At 46.1% G+C, this 20,937-nt stretch overlaps 1 protein-coding gene across 1 annotated transcript in view; it reads right to left on the bottom strand.

Moving 5' to 3' along the window:
• Positions 1–20,656, bottom strand: part of LOC142487248 (uncharacterized) — a 34,331-nt gene extending 13,675 nt beyond the window's left edge. The window contains exons 1-3 of the mRNA XM_075586191.1: positions 20,566–20,656; positions 17,417–17,607; positions 6,625–6,786 (exon numbers count right to left, since the gene is read on the bottom strand). Coding sequence (XP_075442306.1) covers positions 6,625–6,709 — 85 coding nt within the window. The 5' untranslated portion in view covers positions 6,710–6,786; positions 17,417–17,607; positions 20,566–20,656. The remainder of the gene's footprint in view (positions 1–6,624; positions 6,787–17,416; positions 17,608–20,565) is intronic.
• Positions 20,657–20,937: the final 281 nt, after the last annotated feature.

Here is a 20,937-nt window from a genome sequence, read left to right as displayed (position 1 = left end):
TGGTGACGGACAGGACGTGCGTACCTGGCTCGGCCCCCTGACCTCCGTTACGCGAGCGAGTCAGAGCGCGATCGGTCCCGCCCCTGTTCCTGATCAGGCTGCATCATAGGGCATACCTGTGTGTACCAGCAGCCAATAGGATTCTGCTTCCTGGTTCTTTCCTGGCTTTCTATTGGAGGATCTCCCTTTATATGCCTTCCTGTTTCAGACTCTCATTGCTGAGCATAGTCTAGTGTGACGCTGTGCCTTGCTGCATTCAGTTCTGTGACCTTGCCTTGCCTATTAACCTCTTGTTGCCTTACACTGCTTATCTCTTGGACTCCGCACCTCTCCTCTCCTGATCCGGCTAAGAAACGACCATTCTCCTGTCTCCAGTCCTGACCTTGGCTAAGTACTCCAACAATCCGCTACTCTCCTATCCTGAACCTGGCTACGTACCTCGACAATCCGCTACTATCCAATCCTGAACTTGGCTAGGCACCCCAACAATCCGCAACTCTCCCCTCCTGATTTCGAAAGTACCATCTACTATTCTACCATCTCTAACCCTGACCTGGCTTGCACGACAAATCTACATCCTAGGTGTGCCCGCGCGTTACAGTATGTTCAGCCACACAAACTTCGACCCCGCTGAGGTAGTAAGAGTCCCGAGCACACACGCAAGCTACCCGTCTAGTATTGAGGAAAAATTAGTGGCTAGTGATCAAAGCATGCGCTCCCTTCAGGAGAACTTCAGGTCTCTCACTCGTTCTCTTCAAGAACCTCGTTCCTCACTTACTCCTGCTGTTCCTGAGCCTGACACTACTCCCTCTTCACACTTCTCCCAAGAACCTGAGTTACCTGCCTCCAACTGCTATGGGGGTGACCCTCACAAATGCCGGGGGTTTCTTAATCAATGCTTTATATAATTTGAAATGAATCCTTCACGCTTCACTGCACCCCGCGCCAAAGTGGCGTATATTGTTTCTCCTCTTATAGAAAACGCTCTTGTCTGGGCCTCTCCCATCTGGGAATGAAGATCCGACCTCACACAGGATATCGGAGCCTTCACCAGGGAGTTCCGGAAAGTGTTTGATACACCTGGCCGTAAGGTATGTGCTGCCTCTGCACTATTTCATGTTTCTAAACGCAATCATCCAGTTGATAGATACGCACTCGAGTTTAGGACTATAGCCGCAGAGACCGGCTGGAACGACGAAGCTCTGTGCGCGGCATTTTGGCAAGGGCTATTAGATGCTTCGAAGGATGAGCTGGCAACTTACGACCGTCCTACCGACTTGGAAGAATTTATCGCCGTCTGCATCAAGGTGGATCATCGCCTTCAGGAAAGGAGATCAGAGAGGGTTCATCATCGTGTCACTCCATTCCGGATCACTCCCGGTCAGGTGAGCCAAGTTGAAACTCCGCTCCCGGATACTTTCGAACCTATGCAACTAGGGGTTACTAGTCTTTCCAAATCTGAGAAATTACGACGCAAGATTATTGGTTTATGCCTTTACTGCGGTACTTCTGGACATTTTGCATATTTTTTGTCCCCAAAAGTCGAGAAATGCAAAGTTCCCATGAGACCCGGGGTAGTCTCATTGGGAACGCTTTCTCTTTCCCCCATTTCTACTGGCAAACCTTCTTGCATTCGTATCCCCATCAATCTCTTTGGGGAGGGCTTCCAAGTATCTACGCTTGCTTTCCTTGATTCAGGTTCAGGAGGAAACTTCATAGATCAAGCATTCGCAGAACGCCACCTGGTTCCTATCAGACGCACAAGGAAGCCCATTGCTCTTGAAGCCATAGATGGAAGACCTCTTCAGCTGGCTTTTATCTCCTTGCAGACAGAGGTACTTCTGCTCAAGATTGAGAACAAACCCCTGGAAAAGATTCAATTCAACATGATTCACACTGCATCCATTAGCGTGATCCTCAGTCTGCCCTGGCTACAGATTCATAACCCTCGGATGGATTGGCTCAACAAGGAGCTCCTTCTGCAATAAAAATGACGGCTTTTGGTCCTCGCGAGCCACCATACTAAGGAACAGAGTGAAATCCCATTTTGGCAACCATCTCCACCGGAGAGCATGCGCATGCGCGGACGGCAGAAGGAGCAGCAGCAACATGGAGCCTGACGAACGGGAGGGAGACCAGGCCGTGCACAAGTCTGGGCGAACTACCCGATCCTCACCCACACCACTGCATCTCCATCTTACCCATTGGGACAGACCCTACGCGGACACCTAACCACGTGGGAAGTCCGGCAGAGACTGAAAACTTCACCATTCTATGCCATTTTTTAATGGTCGCTTGTGAGTTGGCAATCTCTTTTTTTTTTTTTTTTTTTTCAACTTTATTTTTATTAGTTTTTTGTGCATACACATCATAGCGTACAGAATATTGTCAAGTGTTTCAGGTATACACCAAACTTACGGGAACAAATTACGAAGAACAGACGGACATTGGGGGGACCACAGGACAGGACAAAGACCGACTGACAACATCTAGGGACAGGGCAAAAAGGGGAAGGATGGCGGGGAGGGGGGGGTAAGGATGGGGGGGGCAGCCTGGGAGAATCGCTGTTCCCTCGTTTCTCAGGAGTCCTGCACCACAACTGCCGTTGCTCTGCTCCAGTCCACCTCACAAAGGAGCCTAAACCCGGTTCACCTCGTTTTTCCGATGATCAATAAATCGGTCCACCGCTATACCTCGGGGGGAGCCCTACTGTCAGATCGTCCCATCAAGCTCCCAGCCCGACATCCAAGGAGAGCCCACCTATCTCTATCAAAGCCATATTGTGGCCTCATTCATCCCCTGAATATCAGTCTGAGCAAGCCATAATGACCATACTTTTTCAAATTTGTCGGCTGAGTCGTTAACTAAACTCGTTAACTTCTCCATTCTGCAAATGAACCAAATTCTGTTTCTGATTTTATCAATAGACGGAATCGCATTCTGATTCCACAGTGCTGCGGTCTCGCACCTCATAGCGGTAGCAAAATGTGCTATCAGCTTGTTACCCGATCTAGATACCTCATTTGTAGGTTTACCTAATAAAAATAGCCACGGGTCCAGCTGGATGTTGAGCCCTAAAAAGATCCTCTGCAGCCAATCTCGGATCTGGGTCCAGACCGGCACTAATCTCGGGCAAGACCACAGCATGTGCACCAGATCCCCCTGTTCCCCGCACTGCCTGGGGCAGAGCGGGGAAGCACCCCTGACGAATTTAGCTAATCTGATTGGGGTGAGATACCACCTTAATAATACCTTATATGAGTTCTCCTTCAATGTCGTGCATATGGAGCTTGAGGCCGCAGCTTTAAACACCGCGGCCCAGTCCTCGTCCTCTAGTTGAGCCTGGAGATCCTCTTCCCATTGTGCCATGAAACGGGGTTTGACTGTCCTGTCTGAGTCAGTATTCACCACCTCTCTGTACAAGGCAGAGATCAGTCCCCGCGTTTCTGCTCCGCGCACGCAGAGCTGTTCGAATTTAGTCAACGGTGGTCTCACCGGGTGTGCGTTATAGAATGCCCGAACCTGGAGGTACCTCATGAAATCAGTGTTAGGTAAGTCTGTTTCTGACTGTAATAGTTCAAAAGATTTGATCTTGCCCTTAACCTCCAGGTCCTTCAATCGACTAATCCCTAATTGCCGCCAGCGCGGGAAGCATTTTTCTGCCAGCCCAGGAGCAAAGTCCGGGTTGCCATATAAAGGAGCCATCAGTGTGTGTTTGGAGGTCAAAGAGCAGCTACTTTTAGAAGCCTCCCAGACCGAGAGTGAGTTGCGCACAGAGGACAGAGGAATGAGCACATCCTTCACCCGTGTCCTCGGGTACCAGATCAGGTCCCTGAGCTCCAGTGGGGCGCACACCTCCCTCTCCAGTGCCACCCACCTCCTGAGCCCCGGGTCCCCATGCCACTGCGTGATTTGGCACAATTGTGCCGCTTTATAGTAGGATATGACGCTCGGAACTGCCTGGCCACCAGCTTCCTTAGCTTTCTGCATAATTTTTACTTTAATCCGTGGTTTTTTATCTTTCCAAATAAATTGAGAAATAGCTTTTTGGAGCCCTGCAATGTCTGCTCTAACCACGGCAACTGGGAGAGTTTGGAACAGATATAGAATTCGGGGAAGGATGTTCATCTTGACACTATAGATCCTCCCCAACCAAGAAATACCATATGCCTTCCACTCCTGTAGCTCTTTTTTGAGAGTCCTCAACAGTTTGGGATAATTTGCCGAATATAAGGAGCTCGTCTTTTTGGTGATCTGCACTCCTAGGTATTTCATGGAGGAGGGGCGCCATCTAAACTCAAAGTTGAGTTCTATCAGCTTCTCCATTTCTCTTGGCATGTAAAGGCTTAGGGCCTCTGATTTAGATTGATTTATTTTGAAACCAGAGATCTGGGCAAAACGCTCTAGAAGCTCGAACAGATTGGGCAACGAGATGAGCGGCTTGGCAAGGGTTAGAATGATATCATCCGCGTACAGAGCCACTTTGTGCTCCTGCGAATGGATCTGTACCCCAGAGATATCAGCGTTGTTCCGAATTTGTGCTGCGAGTGGTTCGATGCATAAGGCGAATAGCAGGGGCGAAAGCGGACATCCCTGTCTCGTACCACTTTGAATTGGGAATAGTTCCGAGGGGAATCCCTGGTGAACCACCCTGGCTGAAGGTGCCGTGTATAATGCCTTAACAGCCTGTTGGAATATGCCTCCAAACCCAAATGCGCCAAGCGTGGACTCCAGGTATGGGCCAATCAATCCTGTCAAAGGCCTTTTCCGCATCTAAGCTTAGGGCTATACCCCGAATCTCGTTGGCTCCCATAAAGTCTATTATATCCACTATTCTCCTAGTATTGTCGGCCGCTTGTCTACCTCTAATGAAGCCAACTTGATCCGGGTGGATGAGCCCTGGCAGGATTATATTTAATCTATTGGCCAGTAATTTAGAGTAGATTTTTACATCTGTGTTAATTAATGATATTGGCCGGTAACTTTGGCAGCTAGTGGGATCTTTGTCCTCTTTATGGATTACTGAAATCGACGCCTAGAGCATCTGTCCCGGGAAGGGCTCCCCTGCTAATACTCCATTAAACAGCTGGAGCATGTGCGGAGCCAGAACTCCGATAAATTTTTTATAGTACAGGTTGGAGAACCCATCCGGGCCTGGGGCTTTTGATGCTTTTAAGGTTTTTACTACCGCCTCTAATTCTTCCCTTGTGAAGTCTTTTTGAAGAGCCTCTCGCTCCCTCCTGTTCACTTGTGGCAAGTCTGCATCCGCTAGGAATTTCTGTAGATTACTACTTGTCCTAGCATTGTGTACAACCTTCTCTCCATTATATAGCTGTGCGTAGAATTTCGCGAACTCCCCTACTATGACTTTAGGGTTTTAGGAACTCTGGCCTCCAGCTGTCTTAATTGATTGAATATTAAAATTTGGTTTCCGATTACGGAGTCTGGTGGCTAGCATAGTGTCCGGTTTATTAGCTTTCTCATAGAACTTCCTCTGTGTCCAACTCATGTCTTTCTCCGCTCGGGAAGTAAGGAGGAGGTTTAGCTGAATTCTAACATCCTTCAACTCCTTCAGAGCGTCATCTCTACCTGTCCGGTTATGTAGAATAGAGAGCTCATGTAACCTGTGATATAGCTGGGATAATTTGGCTTCCTTTTTCTTTTTCCTATTTGCAGCTATCCCGATTAGTACCCCCCGAATCGTGGCCTTATGAGCCTCCCATAACAGTGATTGGGACTCCACACTGCCACTATTTATCCGGAAATAATCTGATATTTCAGACTTCACTTTTTTTTGTATCTCCGGAATTTTAATTATTGATTCATTTAGCTTCCAGTTTGCTCCTGGTCTGGCACTACCAAATTGACTGCATCTCAGCTCTACTGATGCATGGTCCGACCAAGTGGTATCATGTATGCTTGTATCGGAAATTTGTGGGACCATTCTGCTCGACACAAAGAAGTGGTCAATCCTACTGTAGCTGTCATGTGGGTGGGAGTAAAAAGAATAACTGCGGTCTCCCTGGTGCTGCTCTCTCCAGATGTCCACCAGGCTAATCTGTTTGAGGCCTCTCAGTAGTGGAATATTCCCCTCTCTTATTTGTTTTCTGGGACGTGGTTCTATCTACACTCGCGTTCATGACTGTGTTAAAGTCGCCACCCAGAACTATTTGTCCCTCGGCCCATAGCTGAAGCTTCTGAAAAAATGCGTTGTAAAAGTCTGATTGACCTTCATTTGGCGCATATATACAGGCTAACGTCATTCTGACCTGCTTAAGGATCCCTATCAGAACTAGGTATCTCCCCTTCGGGTCCCTTTTAACCTTTTCAACCTGGAAGGGGGTGTTATTTTGAAACAGTATAGCTACACCTTTCTTTTTCTCCTCCCCTGATGCTAGGAAAAACTTTCGGAAGTTAGAATCGAGGAATTTCGGGTTATTGCGCGAGCTGAAGTGAGTCTCCTGGAGGAAGACCACGTCAGCCCGTCTCCTCTTGAACTCATTAAAAGCGACTCTTCGCTTGTGGGGACTGTTGAGCCCTTTGGCGTTTTGCGAGATAAAAATTACCTCCATTTTATACAGTAGTGTCTGTGTGGTCCTAATATGTAAGCCGGTGTGATCTTACCCCGGGCCCTGGGCATGTTCTGTGCGTGGAATTCGTAGTGCAGACTCCCAGATCGCCTATTCAACCAACCGCCTTTCGGAACCATATCCAAGATCTCTCGGCAGACTTGCGTGTTGTAGAGCTGACATCTGTAGGACTCGCCCTGCCTTCCGCCTTTTGGAGCTGGGGTGTGGAAGGGGTGAAACATGAGGGAAGGACACATAAACAAAACACATACAAAAACAGAAAGAACCATTGTGGTCCCTTTGGACCTCTGGTTCATTGCCCGGTGGATATCTTCTGCCTCTGGACCCCCCTCCCTCCTGGTCCAGATCCATGGCCCACCGTCTCGGCCATGCCCATCCGGGTCTTTGCCAGGGAAACAGTTCAAGCCCACCTCCCTGGTAACGGCGCCCATGCCTGCAGGTAGAGTGGCCTTCCGCCCCCCTCCCACCGACACTTCATGATAACCCAAACCTACTTACTATCTTGTAATCTATCCCCAACTTTGTCCCTAACTAGCCCTGATTGCCCTCCCTCCACCCCCCTAACGCCCCGTTAAACGAAAACTGAATACCCCGAACCTTCTTTGCCCCCCCCTCTCGCCTTATTTAGCCCGCTAATCCCCTTAGCCTGGGTCCCCTCCCTTTTGTATGGGCTCTAATACACCGTTCCTGTCTTTATCCCCCTGCCGGCTGGCTATGTCGCGCCCTCCTCCCTTTATCTAGACTCTCCTTGTGCCCATATCTACCACACTGCTGTTCGTGGGCCACCTTCTCTGTCCCTCCCTGGCTGCTGTTACTACCCATGCCTCTCCCCGGATGACACCTGACACTATAGATGCCTCTCCCCGGCGGCGGAATTCGCGCACCCCCGCCAGGGAGGTCCTTTGCTGTTCCGGGTCCCCAAGACATCCGGGCATTCCCCCCTGCGTCTTCCGCTTCCGGTCTGTCTGACCGAACTCCCGCTCTCGCGAGATCCGGCTCAGTGATGTCGTCAGACTGGGCGAAGCGGACGCATTCAGAGGCAGCTCCTCGCGGGAAGAAGGTGTGTCCGGAGGCAGCTCCATGGGCGGGTCCCCCTCACGGAGCAGTCGTTCCCGCCAAGATCTTGGCCGCCATTGGTGTCTCCGCGCCTCGACTCCTTCGTCTACTTCAGGTAAGCCTGTGGTGGCCATTTTGGCGGCAATAAATGTGGCAAGGAAGTCTTTGGGCGATTTTCGTCTTTCTGAGCTTTCTTGTGCTACACCCTTGGTATTGGTACTGAGGGGCTGTTCATGTCAGAGGGTTAAAACTGGGGAGAACGAGCAGCTCCTGTGGCAACTTCGAACTTTAAGACCTGCAATCAACTTTGGAACTTTTGGGCAGTTATGGACTCTTGTCCCCTCCTGCTGCCTTCTCTTGCCGTTTTTCTTTCGGGGAGGAGGATCCCGGACGCCGTGGTGGTATATCCACTGTGAGCTCCTCCTGCGCCCCCCGCGGGAAGGAGGCTGGGGTCCCCCTGACTCCCAGCTTCTTCAGGAAGCTCATCCCCTCCGACGGGTGTTTAAGCACATGCGGTCGGCCATTTTTTATCGCCACTAGGGCAAACGGGAATGCCCACCGGTAGCGAATCTCCCGATCCCTCAGCTCCTTAGTTATATGCCCCACCGCTCTCCTTCTGGCCAGTGTGATGGGGGATATATCCTGGTATACTGTCAATGTTATCCCTTCAAATGTAATGTGAGGGGTGGCCCGTGCGATCCTGCTCACCTCCTCCTTCACTGAGAAATAGTGGAGTCTCAGGATGACATCCTTCGGGGGGTTTGACGGCAATGGTCGCGATCTCAGCGCCCTGTGGCACCTATCCATCCGCAGGTCTGATTCTGCCTTGCCCGGGAGAATAGATGCCATCCACCTCGTCAGTAGCGCCTCTGGGTCTAGAATTTCCTCTGGGATGCCCCGAACCCTCAGGTTATTTCTCCTGTCTCTATTTTCGGCATCCTCTTGGCGGGACTCCATCTCAGAGATCCGATCCTCCAGGGCCTGTACCCGTGTGTGCGTTTCTTGATGTCTCTTGGAGCTTTCCTCCATTTGCTCCTCCAGTACATTTGTTCGCGTACCGATTTGTAGCATGTCTTTCCGTAGCCCCTCCACTTCGCCCCTGAAAAATGCTTTCAAGTCAACGAGTAATCGGGAAATCTCTTTTTTTATTATACGGGACTGTCCTGCTGCTGCCGCGGCCCCCTCCGTATCATGTGCCGAGTCTGAATCCGACATTGCTGACATCTCTGCAGCTCCGGATTTGCCCTGGCCGGTGAAATAGGCCCGCACATCAGACTTTCGCCGTGCCTTTTGTCTGGTCGCTGCCATCCCTCCTCTAGTTTCAGAATGTTATCTGGGGTATATGAGGTGATGCTGGAGATAGTTTTTAAATATCTCGGTTTGGTTTTTTATTGATTATTTGCTAATCTCTGCCGGCGGTTGGAGGAGCTGTGCGGTTACACTTCCATCTCCAACCTGCCGCGCATGCGCCCCCCGGCAATCTCTTTTTTTTAATCAATTTTGTTTAATAAAACAGTATTATACTATGTTTTCTTTGTCTTCCCCCTTCTCCTGAGGTTGTTTTAAGATACACACACCACATTCAAGGGGGACTTTGATGTTTTTAATGTAAGTGTGCTTTTTAACATTTCATCTCCAACATACCATTGTGATTTAACCCTTCCTGATTGTGGTCCCTTTATCTGTTTATATTGCATGTGTCCTGGAAAACTGAGTAAGACATCGCGCCGGAGGATCCCCCCCCCCCTTTTTCTACCCTTCTGCAATAAGAACTGCATCCTTGAAGCAAGTAGCATTGGGGTACCATCGTGTCCGATGAGAAGGAAAGGGTACAATTGCCAGATGAGTATGCAGAGTTCCGGGATGTCTTCGATAAGGTCAAATCTGAGGCTCTTCCCCCTCATCATCCATTCGATTGTCCCATTGATCTGCTTTCAGGCACCACTCCACCCAGAGGGACCTCTTACCCGTTGTCTATGCCAGAAACCAAGGCAATGAAAGAATATATTGCAGATCATTTACAGAAGGGAATTATATGTAAGGCCACCTCTCCTGTGGGCGCTGGGTTTTTCTTTGTGAAGGACGGAACATAACGCCCTTGCATAGACTACCAGTCCCTCAACAAAAGTACTGTTAAAAATCGCTATCCCTTGCCTCTCATTTCTGAACTGTTTGATCGATTACAAGGAGCTAATATTTTTTCTAAATTGGATTTACGAGGTGCTTACAATCTTGTCAGGATCTATCAGGGTGACGAATGGAAGACTGCTTTCAACACCAGAGATGGACATTATGAGTACTTAGTCATGCCTTTTGGTCTGTGCAATGCCCCAGCCATGTTTCAGGATTTCGTAAAGGAAGTTTTCAGAGACCTTCTCAACTCCTTTTGTAATCATTTATCTCGATGACATAATCTTTTCTAAATCCATACAAGAACACATTACTCATGTGAAACAAGTGCTTCTTCGCTTGCGCGAGAACAGACTTTTTGCCAAACTGGAGAAATGTCATTTTCAAACATCTCCCATTTTTCTGGGATACATAATTTCCAATACCGGCCTCACCATGGACCCCGCCAAGGTCAAAGCAGTTCTGGATTGGCCACAACCGACTACTCTTAAAGCAGTTCAGCGATTCCTTGGATTCTCTCATTATCGCAGGTTCATCAAAAAAAATTCTTCCTTAGTGGCTCCACTTATGGAATTAACCAAGAAAGGAGTGGACCCTGCTTCCTGGCCTACTGCTGCGCTTCAGTCTTTGGCACTTCTCAAGAAGGCCTTCGTGTCCGCCCCTGTTCTCATTCATCCTGATCCTAAACTTCCTTTTACTCTTGAAGTTGATGCCTCTGACGGTGGAGTAGGCGCTGTTTTGTCCCAAAAAAAGAATCCTCTATCCAGGTTGCATCCTTGTGCTTTCTTTTTGAAAAACAATTCTCCGACTAAATGCAACTACGATATCGGGAATTGGGAACTCCTGGCAATGAAATTAGCTCTCGAAGAATGGAGACATCTTCTGGAGGGTACCGATAACTATCCTCACGGATCAGAAGATCTTGCTTTACATTGAAGGAGCACATCGCCTGGGAGCCCGTCAAGCCAGATGTTCGCTATTTTTCATAATTTCTTATCTTCCTGTATCCAAAAATGTCAAAGCTGATGCCTTATCTTGTCAATTCTCTCTGGACGACAAATCTGAGGATCAGCAAAAGCCCATCCTGTCTCCTAAATGTATTCTTTCGGCCACTTCATTCAGAGCTCTCAAAGACATTGTCGCCAACAAACCCACATTCCTCCTGGCGTCTCACCACCTCAGTACCTTCTCTTCACTTCTTCTCTGCACCGTAAGAAGGTTCTCGAGTGGAGTCATTCTTCCAAATCTGCAGGGCACCCCGTCACCAAGAGGACATTGGATCTTATTTCTCACACATTGTGGTGGCCGGGGATGCAAAAGGACGTAAAAGATTTCGTAGCTGCGTGCCCCACGTGTGCCAGGACTAAAACACCCAGAATCCTTCCCTCGGGTCTTCTTTAACCTCTACCTGTTCCTGACCGGCCTTGGACACACTTGTCCATGGATTTCATTGTTGATTTGCCTATCTCCAAGTGTATGAACACGATTCTTGTGGTAGTGGACAGATTCTCGAAACAGGCCCACTTCATACCCCTCAAGGGTCCTACCAATTCACCCAAATTAGTCGATATCTTCATCATGGAGATTTTTCGCTTACATGGAGTACCTATGGTAATAGTATCAGGCAGAGGCTCTCAGTTCATTTCCCGGTTCTGTCGCTCGTTTTGCCTCCAGCTAGGTATCGCTCTTCATTTCTCATCTGGATACCACCCACAGACTAATGGTCAGATGGAGAGGACCTACCAATCTCTTGGACAATATTTACGCTGTTTTGTATCTGACTCCCAAGATGACTGGGCTGAACTCTTACCCTGGGAAGAATTCGCCCACAACAATGCACGTAGTGGGTCAACCTTGGAGTCCCCTTTCTTCGTGAATTACAGATTCAACCCGTCTACTCTTCCTTTTGTTCTACCTTCCTCAGGGGTCTCAGCGGCAGATGACAGGATCAGAGAATTGCCAGACCTTTGGAAAAGGATTCAGGTCAACATCAGGCAAGCAGTCAATAGGCAGAAGACTCGGGCAAATCGCTACCGTAGACCTGCTCTGGAACTCAAACCTGGCGACAAGGTCTGGCTGTCATCCAGGAATATCAGTCTGAAGGTCACTTCTATGAAATTCGAACCCAGATTTCTTGGACCCTTCTCTGTCTCCGAGAGGATCAATCCGGTTGCTTATCGACTTGCTCTCCCTCCTTCCACGAGGATCCCCTCTGTATTTCATGTTTCTCTTCTCAAACCTGTGGTCCAGAATGCATACTCTGTTCCGGTCCCTTCCACTTCTCCTCATATGGTCCAAGGCCAACCCGCATATGAGATACAATCGATTCTGGATTCCAAGATCTCCAGAGGATCCCTGCAGTATCTGGTGCATTGGAGAGGTTTCGGTCCGGAGGAAACGACCTGGATTCCGAGTCATCGGGTTCATGCAGACAGACTGTTTCATATCTTTCATTCTAAATTTCCGGATAAGCCACTGTGGAGTCGCCCGGAGGTCGCTCTGAGAGGGCGGGAGGAGGGCTTGGGGAGAGGGTACTGTGAGGATTCGCCATCCTGGCAGCCATAGACAGTTTCCTCACCCTAAAGACTAAACCAAGTGGGAGCAGAAAGGAAGGAGCAGATAAGATAATAGTACAGGCTGAAAAAAACCTTAAATGCATGCTTGCTAATGCAAGAAGCCTGACAGATAAAATGGGGGAGCTTGAATTAATAGCTGCAAAGGAGCAGTATGATATCATAGGCATTACTGAAACATGGTGGGATGAAACTCATGACTGGACAGTTAATTTAGAGGGTTATTCTCTTTTTCGGAAGGATCGAACAAATAGAAGGGGTGGTGGAGTATGTTTATATGTAGGGATGATGTCTGTCACGTACGACCCCCTGCTAGCACGCGACCTGCATACGGGACAAGGGTTAATACCGACGCTCGCAAGCGTACCCACTCTTCACCCACTCAGGGGTCCCTCAAATGGGTTTTATCTCTCCTCAACCCGTCCCAATATACCCCCGCCACGAACAGCACACAAGTGAGAACGTGACTTTAGATATGCAACCAGGGATAATACACAAAGGCTTCTCTAGCAACCCCCCTTTCTCCTCTGCAAGGAACCAGCGAGTTAGCATTAACCCCCTACTCAATTGCACATCATAAGCATCTACTGCCACCACCTGAGGTTATGCAGATATGATAAAAGATCCTAGACTAAAATATCCGCCAGGGCCTCAGGTCCCTGTTTATTATAGGAAAAACTATGCACTTTAACACACAATCAGTTGTAGTAACATGTGCCTGAATTTAGCAAGTTATTCTCTCCAGCGTGCACAAAGTTCATTCAGAGCCCAAAGCATTACTTATTAAATGGTTTAATATATATAAAAATACAGTGCTTGAATTACAGAAAAGGTATTACAAAATAAACATACAATTACAATTTAAGGCAGAACAGCTTCTTAAAATAAAAGGGGTAAAACAAAAAATCCTATACAGTACATTACCACATGCTATGGATTTTCCCAGAGGCGCACTGGTTCAGAAGATGAGGTCTGCCCTGCTTTCCAAGCATGCCCCTGGTCAGATCTGACTTGTAACAATCTCCCCTAGACTTAGATACAATACTTTCTTAAGGCCCCATCATACGCCCACCCCTTTCTACAGAATACTTTGAAGCTGCTCTTCTTTGATTAAAACAATTGACCCCTTGAGTGGGCAATCCAGGATGGACCCCCGCCCCAAGTAAGTTCCTTTGAAATTCAGAGCAGACAGAAACAGTCCTGATCAGTTTCAAACCCAGCATTTGGTATTTTGTTAAACAAGTGTAGCTCATTAACCCCTCAAGCACCAAAGGGATTAAAATACCCAATATCTCATGACATTATCATGACAATGTCTATGAAGGGAATGATGAAAATGTAGAGACTTTGTGGATAGAAATTAGCAGTGGAGGTAAAAGTATAAAGAAAATGTTTGTGGGAATATGCTATAAATCACCAAATATCTGTGAGATTGAGGAAGCTAAAATACTTTTGCAAATGGAGAAGGCATCAAAACTGGGTCATGTTTGCATAATGGGGGATTTTAATTATCCAGACATAGACTGGGGCAATGAGATTAGCGTTACAACAAAAGAAACAGGTTTTTGGGGGTGCTTGAAGACAATTATATGACCCAAATTATTGAGGAACCAACCAGGAGAGGGGCAGTTCTGGATTTGGTCATATCAAACAATGTAGAAGTAATAACAAATATTCAAGTCCTGGAACATTTGGGTAACAGTGATCATAACATGGTCTGATTTGAAATACATTATCAAAAAAACAGATTACTTGGGTTCAACAAAGACTTTAAACTTTAGAAAGGCAGATTTTAATAACCTGGGGTCTAATCTAGTAGTAATACAATGGGATGATGTTTTTTGCAGGGAAAAATGTAGAAGATAAATGGGCAGTCTTTAAAACATTGTTAGAAAAGCACACTTATCAGTGTATACCCTCGGGTAATAAGTATAAAAGAAATAAGTCAAAATCAATGTGGCTAAATAAACAGGTAGGGCAGGAAATGGACAAGAGGAAGGCGTTTAGATTCTTTAAGTCAGAAGGGACAGAGACATCGTATCAGAATTATAAGGAATGTAACAAAAATTGCAAAAGGTCAATCAAATTAGCAAAAATGCATAATGAAAAAAGGATTGCAATAGAAATTAAGGTCAACCCTAAAAATTTCTTTAAGTACCTTAATAACAAAAAAATGAGAAAAGAAAATATAGGACCCTTTCAGTGTGAGATGGGTAGGCAGATTATTGGAGATAAGGAAAAAGCTGAGGTATTAAACAAATTCTTTGCCTCTGTGTTTACCAGGGAAGAATCAAGTTCAATAGTAATGCTGCAGGAGGAAGCCACAATCTCAATATTTATGAACAATTTGTTAACTGAGGAAGAAGTTCATAAGCGACTTGAAAAAATGAAAGTAAATAAGGCACCTGGCCCCGATGGCATACATCCAAGAGATCTCAAGGAGTTAAGCTCAGTAATAGCAAAACCCTTATATTTAATATTCAAGGACTCCATTTCCACAGGCTCAGTACCACAAGATTGGCGTAAAGCAGATGTGGTGCCTATATTTAAAAGGGGAGCTAGATCACAACCGGGAAATTACAGACCTGTAAGCCTGACTTCAATAGTAGGGAAACTACTTGAAGGTTTAATACGGGATAATATTCAGGAATACCTAATGGAAAACAAAATTATTAGTAATAGTCAGCATGGATTTATGAAGGATAGATCATGCCTAACTAACCTTATTTGTTTCTTTGAGGAGGTAAGTAGGAATTTAGACCAGGGTAATGCAGTTGATGTGGTCTACTTAGATTTTGCAAAGGTTTTTTTATATGGTTTCACACAAGAGGTTGGTGTACAAAATAAAGAAAATTGGACTCAGTAATAATATATGCACCTGGATTGAAAACTGGTTAAAGGACAGACAACAGAGGGTTGTCATAAATGGAACTTTTTCAGGTGGACTAAAGTCGTGAGTGGAGTACCTCAGGGATAGGTACTGGGACCCCTGCTTTTTAACTTGTTTATTAATGACCTTGAGGTTGGGATCGAGAGCAAAGTCTCCATCTTTGCTGATGATACTAAATTGTGTAAGGTAATAGAATCAGAGTAGGATGTAATTTCTCTTCAGAAGGACTTGGAGAGACTGCAAACGTGGGCAGGTAAATGGCAGATGAGGTTTAATACAGATAAATGTAAGGTTATGCATTTTGGGATGCAAGAATAAAAAGGCGAATTACAAATTAAATGGAGATATATTGGGGGAAAACTTGATGGAGAAGGATTTAGGGGTGCTTGTAGACAGCAGGCTTAGCAATAGTGCCCAATGTCATGCAGTAGCTGCAAAGGCAAACAAGATCTTATCTTGCATCAAACGGGCAATGGATGGAAGGGAAGTAAACATAAATATGCCCCTTTACAAAGCATTAGTAAGACCACACCTTGAATATGGAGTACAATTTTGGGCACCAATCCTAAGAAAATACATTATGGAACTAGAGAGAGTGCAGAGAAGAGCCACAAAATTAATAAAGGGGATGGACATTCTAACTTATGAGGAGAGGCTAGCTAAATTAGATTTATTTACATTAGAAAAGAGGCGTCTAAGAGGGGATATGATAACTATATACAAATATATTCAGGGACAATACAAGGAGCTTTCAAAAGAACTATTCATCCCACGGGCAGTACAAAGGATTCAGGGCCATCCCTTAAGGTTGGAGGAAAGGACATTTCACCAGCAACAAAGGAAAGGGTTCTTTACAGTAAGGGCAGTTAAAATGTGGAATTCATTACCCATGGAGACTGTGATGGCAAATACAATAGATTTGTTCAAAAAAATGTTGGACATCTTTTTAGATGGGAAAGATATACAGGGATATACCAAATAAGTATACATGGGAAGGATGTTGATCCAGGGATTAATCCGATTGCCAATTCTTGGAGTCAGGAAGGAATTCATTTTTCCCCTTAATGGGGTTTTTTGTTTGCCTTCCTCTGGATTAATAAGTAAGTATAGATATAGGATAAAGTATCTGTTGTCTAAATTTAGCATAGGTTGAACTTGATGGACCTACGTCTTTTTTCAACCTCATCTACTATGTAACTATGTAACTATGATAAAAATATGAACCCAATGCAGTATGTAACATTATTAACGGTAGCTTTAATTCCCATATCGCGAGAATGGCCCAAATATCGCACCCAGTAAATTATAACCGCAATCTTGCTATATACCACATAAAAATTGCAGTAATAACACCCGTTAGTTTATTATTTCCCCGGTGCGATATTAACTCCACTTTAACAGAATTGTATGTATCCGAGCCATAGTGTAGGTTATTTATTTATTATTAATATATTTATTGCGGTTAGCGCTACCTGTTTTGTTGTTTATATCCGAGCTATAGTGTTTTGTTTATGCCTGCGGGACAAACCAAGAACTAACCATGCTTTACTAGCCACTAAGGTGGCAAAGGGGAGTAGGAGTGTAGTGTAGTGTTTATATTATCCTGTGTGGTCAGCTAGTCATGGAAACCAATGACTAGTTGACCCGTGGACTACTAAGGGGTTAATATGTACTGTAATGTATTTTAATAACTATTTTATCATCTATTCCATGTTGGTTTGACTACTAATAATAAAAATAATAATAGTTTGTTCTTGTATAGCACTGCTATTTTTACATGTCAGAGTCAGTGTTTTTACTCACTGAGCCGCTCCTTCTCCCTCTCTCTTATCTTGCCCATGTATATAATGGGCAGTATATTGGCCATTATATACATAGGAAAGACAAGGCTAACACCATCCTGGAGTAGGTTATAAAATATTTGCGGTATTTCTGCCGTTCATCCAGTTCTGATGAATATCGGAACTTGATGTATGGCAGATTTTATGGGCGGTAATACGGGATTTTTGGTTACCGCAGCTTGATATATCCGGCCCTTTGACTCAAGTCAGGTTTAGTGATTTTAAGTTGTAGTTGACCCGTAATCGTGTATGCAGATCTATCAATATTTGCAATTTAACTTCAGTAATAAGACAATAGATATGTAAAAACCATAAAACACACATATTCCTGATTACCTAGTGCTGACGCGTTATTTTTCCACAGCGTACCCCACTTGATACCAAGCTCTTTCCCATATTCATCTCCATACCAGACCAGGAGCTCTGTGTGTGGGGGGAGGTCTGTGCAGGTTCTGTAGTAGATTTCCCTGTGGTCCTGCAACGCCACAAGGTTCTGTTCTTCCTTGTTTCTCACACAATTTACAAACCTAAAATTGGGACAGTTAGTGAGGTCTCAAAGTAATGTCTATTTTATAAATAGCTGAAGAAAGATACAAATTGTTAATAATGTGACTTGTCTTCTCTTCTCTACAGTTTTTGAGGTGAATAGTAGTTAATGGAGACCAATGTATATACGATGGCTCACTTGTATGTACCCACAGTTTGAAAGGAATGGGAGCCACAGGCCACGCCAGTGAATACTTTCTGACTACTTTAAAAAAAAAAAAAAAAAAAACTTGGAATTAATGGTTCGCCCAGACTTGTGCACGGCCTGGTCTCCCTCCCGTTCGTCAGGCTCCCTGCTACTGCTATAAGCTTCCTCAGTGTCGTAGCTGAGGAAGCTTTTAGCGAAACGCGTCTGACGGCTTTTGGTCCTCGCGAGCCACCATACTGAGGAACAGAGTGAAATCCCAATTTGGTAACCATCTCCACCGGGGCGCATGCGCATGCGCGGACGGCAGAAGGAGCAGCAGTAGCAGGGAGCCTGACGAACGGGAGGGAGACCAGGCCGTGCACAAGTCTGGGCGAACCACCCGATCCTCACCCACACCACTGCATCTCCATTTTACCCATTGGGACAGACCCTACGCGGACACCTAACCACGTGGGAGGAAGTCCAGCAGAGACTGAAAACTTCCCCATTCTATGCCATTTTTTAATGGTCGCTTGTGAGTTGGCAATCTCTTTTTTAATCAATTTTGTTTAATAAAACAGTATTATACTATGTTTTCTTTGTCTTCCCCCTTCTCCTGAGGTTGTTTTAAGAAACACACACCACACTCAAGGTGGACTTTGATGTTTTAATGTAAGTGTGCTTTTTAACATCTCATCTCCAACATACCACTGTGATTTAACCCTTCCTGATTGTGGTCCCTTTATCTGTTTATATTGCATGTGTCCTGGAAAACTGAGTAAGACATCGCGCCGGAGGATCCCCCCCCCCCCCCTCTTCTACCTTTCTGTGACAACTAAGAGGTTGCTGAATCACCTCTTAAAGATACTCTGGCAGCGGGACTATACTCCATGAGGGACTGAACCTTGAATCAAATTTATACGGTTGGCGCAGTTATTTTCTTTTCTTTGTATCATACCATTAAAGCAGGAGAATAAAAATGTGAGAGCGCACATGAAGTCTTACTTCCATCCTTTTTCTTATTGTCTCCTGAGCTCTATTTGTCTGAACATTGTTTGAACAGGCCGTGTAAGGCCATGGCCATAGTGTCCGCAAGAGACTGTACGCGTGGCACGATCAAAATGCCGTAAGGCAATGCTCGCGGACATGTGACACGTGAGGAATCAAATACATTTTACGTCAAGGGGACCCCCCCATTGCACAACCCTGCAGGCAAGTTATTGCCCCTGCTTCTTCAGCGCACGACGTCAAGCGCTCGCGGGCACTCTGGCTGCGTCCTAAGGCTACATAAGGGCAGCAACAGTGCGGAACAAGGCTGTGAGGAGAAGACAGGAGTGAGGGGAGAGGTGCAAAGAGCTGCAGTGATCACATGCTCATTGCCATTTACTTGAGTGGCTGTTAAAGTGTAATTGAGGCTATTGCACTTTAGTGAATCTAGTGTTTGGTAAACAGAGGAGGCAAAGTGGATAAGGAAAAATAACCATCTGCAGATCAGTACCTGGGAGGCAAATAAAGGGTGTGGGAGGAAGGGGGATACAGAACACAAACAGCAATAGAAACACAGTAAGGGAAACCATGTGAGACGGGTAACTCTTCTCCTGAGGGGGTATTGGGGAAATAATTTGACAAGCTGTGTGGGGGATAAATTAAATGAATATTTCTGTTTCGGGAGGTTTTGCAAGGATTTGGAAAGACAATAATTGATGGTAATGGTCACAGAGTAATAGTCTGGAGAATATAGAGGTGGCATTAGCTGCCCAGTAAAGTATTGTAGGTGACAGCAACCAAAGTTATCCATAATGTCACCAGCTGCCTCTGGCTAAATAAGGCTTAGAGAAGTGTGGCCCTGCGCTCCTAAGACGGGGAAAGACTTGTGAGGGGTGAGAGGATAAGGAGCGCTTAGGAGAGCTGGAAAACAGAAATGTAAAGGGCGCAATGGAAAGTTTGTAAACTTTATGCAGCACCTTATGTGACCAAAAACAATAAAAATACAATGCTCCAACCCTCACACAAATAGCTAAATACAAAGAAGGTAAAGTAATAAGTAATGAATATTGATAGAAGGAATAATTGCCTGGAGAGTGTGAATCTCACTCCCTCTGCACGTCTGCTGCTGGCGTGGAGACTGTGAGGACGGTGCTGTCTTCTGGGGTTTCCCCCGGACTGCTCAGCTGCCCCGGGCAGTAATCCGTTGGAAGTCCCGCTACCTCCGGTGATTGACGGGGGCTGCTAATCTGCTACACGGGTGCCGGCTGTTTGCTGTCCTCCGCAGGGTGTGTTTCCCCTCTACACTGTGACGTCAGCAGACCAGGCATCCGGTGTCCGTGTCTGCCTCCCAGCCAGTGCTGCAGCTAATGGGCGGAGCTCTGGAGGAGTCACTGTGCTCTGTGCTTAGCTCCTCCTCCTCCTCCCCACGTCACGTGGCTTTGTTAGGAGAGCTAGCAAGGAGAAAAGGCGGATTGTACAAACTCTTATGGGTTTGTAATCTCAGGATTTATTTAAACTGAAGCAGAGAAGGAAAATGGTATTTAAAGGGACAGTCCCTCCTAGGAAGAACGTGAACCAATAACACTGGCATATTTAATAGGTAAAATGTAGCCAATTGTCAAGTTAAAAAACCTGTTTAGCAAACAAAAAAACATAAAATTTCCATACAAAACAAAGTAATTATAAAGCCCTCATTAGTCAAACACACAAATGTTCCTGGAGAAATACAGAACAGGATTTCTTTCACAATATACAAATAAGTAAAACGGTAATTTTAACCCTTAGGAGGGTGTACGTGTGCGTACACATACATATGTACACCTACCACGAGGCGGCTGTGCCCTGTGCTCTGCGCTCTGTGCTCTGTGCTCTGCGCCTGTGCTCTGCGCTCTGCGCTCTTCTGTCTGCTGCAGTCTCAGGTTCACTTTCCCAGAAGTGGAGACACTGACTACATCCAGGTCACAGCTCTGTGTCCTACTGCGCATGCTCACACTAAGGGGATCATGGGAGTTGTAGTTTTTAGACTTCAAAATGGATCACGTGTCACCTACTAAAGGGGAGCGCAAACTTTTGAAGCTGCGCCCCCCTGCCTGGCTTCCCCCGGTCTCGCGCACCCTCTCCTACCTGCCAGCTGCATCAAATATCACTCCGGGGACGCGTGACATCACATGACCCCACGGCGTCAAATGACATCGCG

This window comes from Ascaphus truei, chromosome 2 (genome assembly GCF_040206685.1).
Source record: "Ascaphus truei isolate aAscTru1 chromosome 2, aAscTru1.hap1, whole genome shotgun sequence".
Taxonomy (NCBI): Eukaryota; Metazoa; Chordata; class Amphibia; order Anura; family Ascaphidae; genus Ascaphus; species Ascaphus truei.
This window is presented reverse-complemented; position numbering and strand designations above follow the sequence as displayed.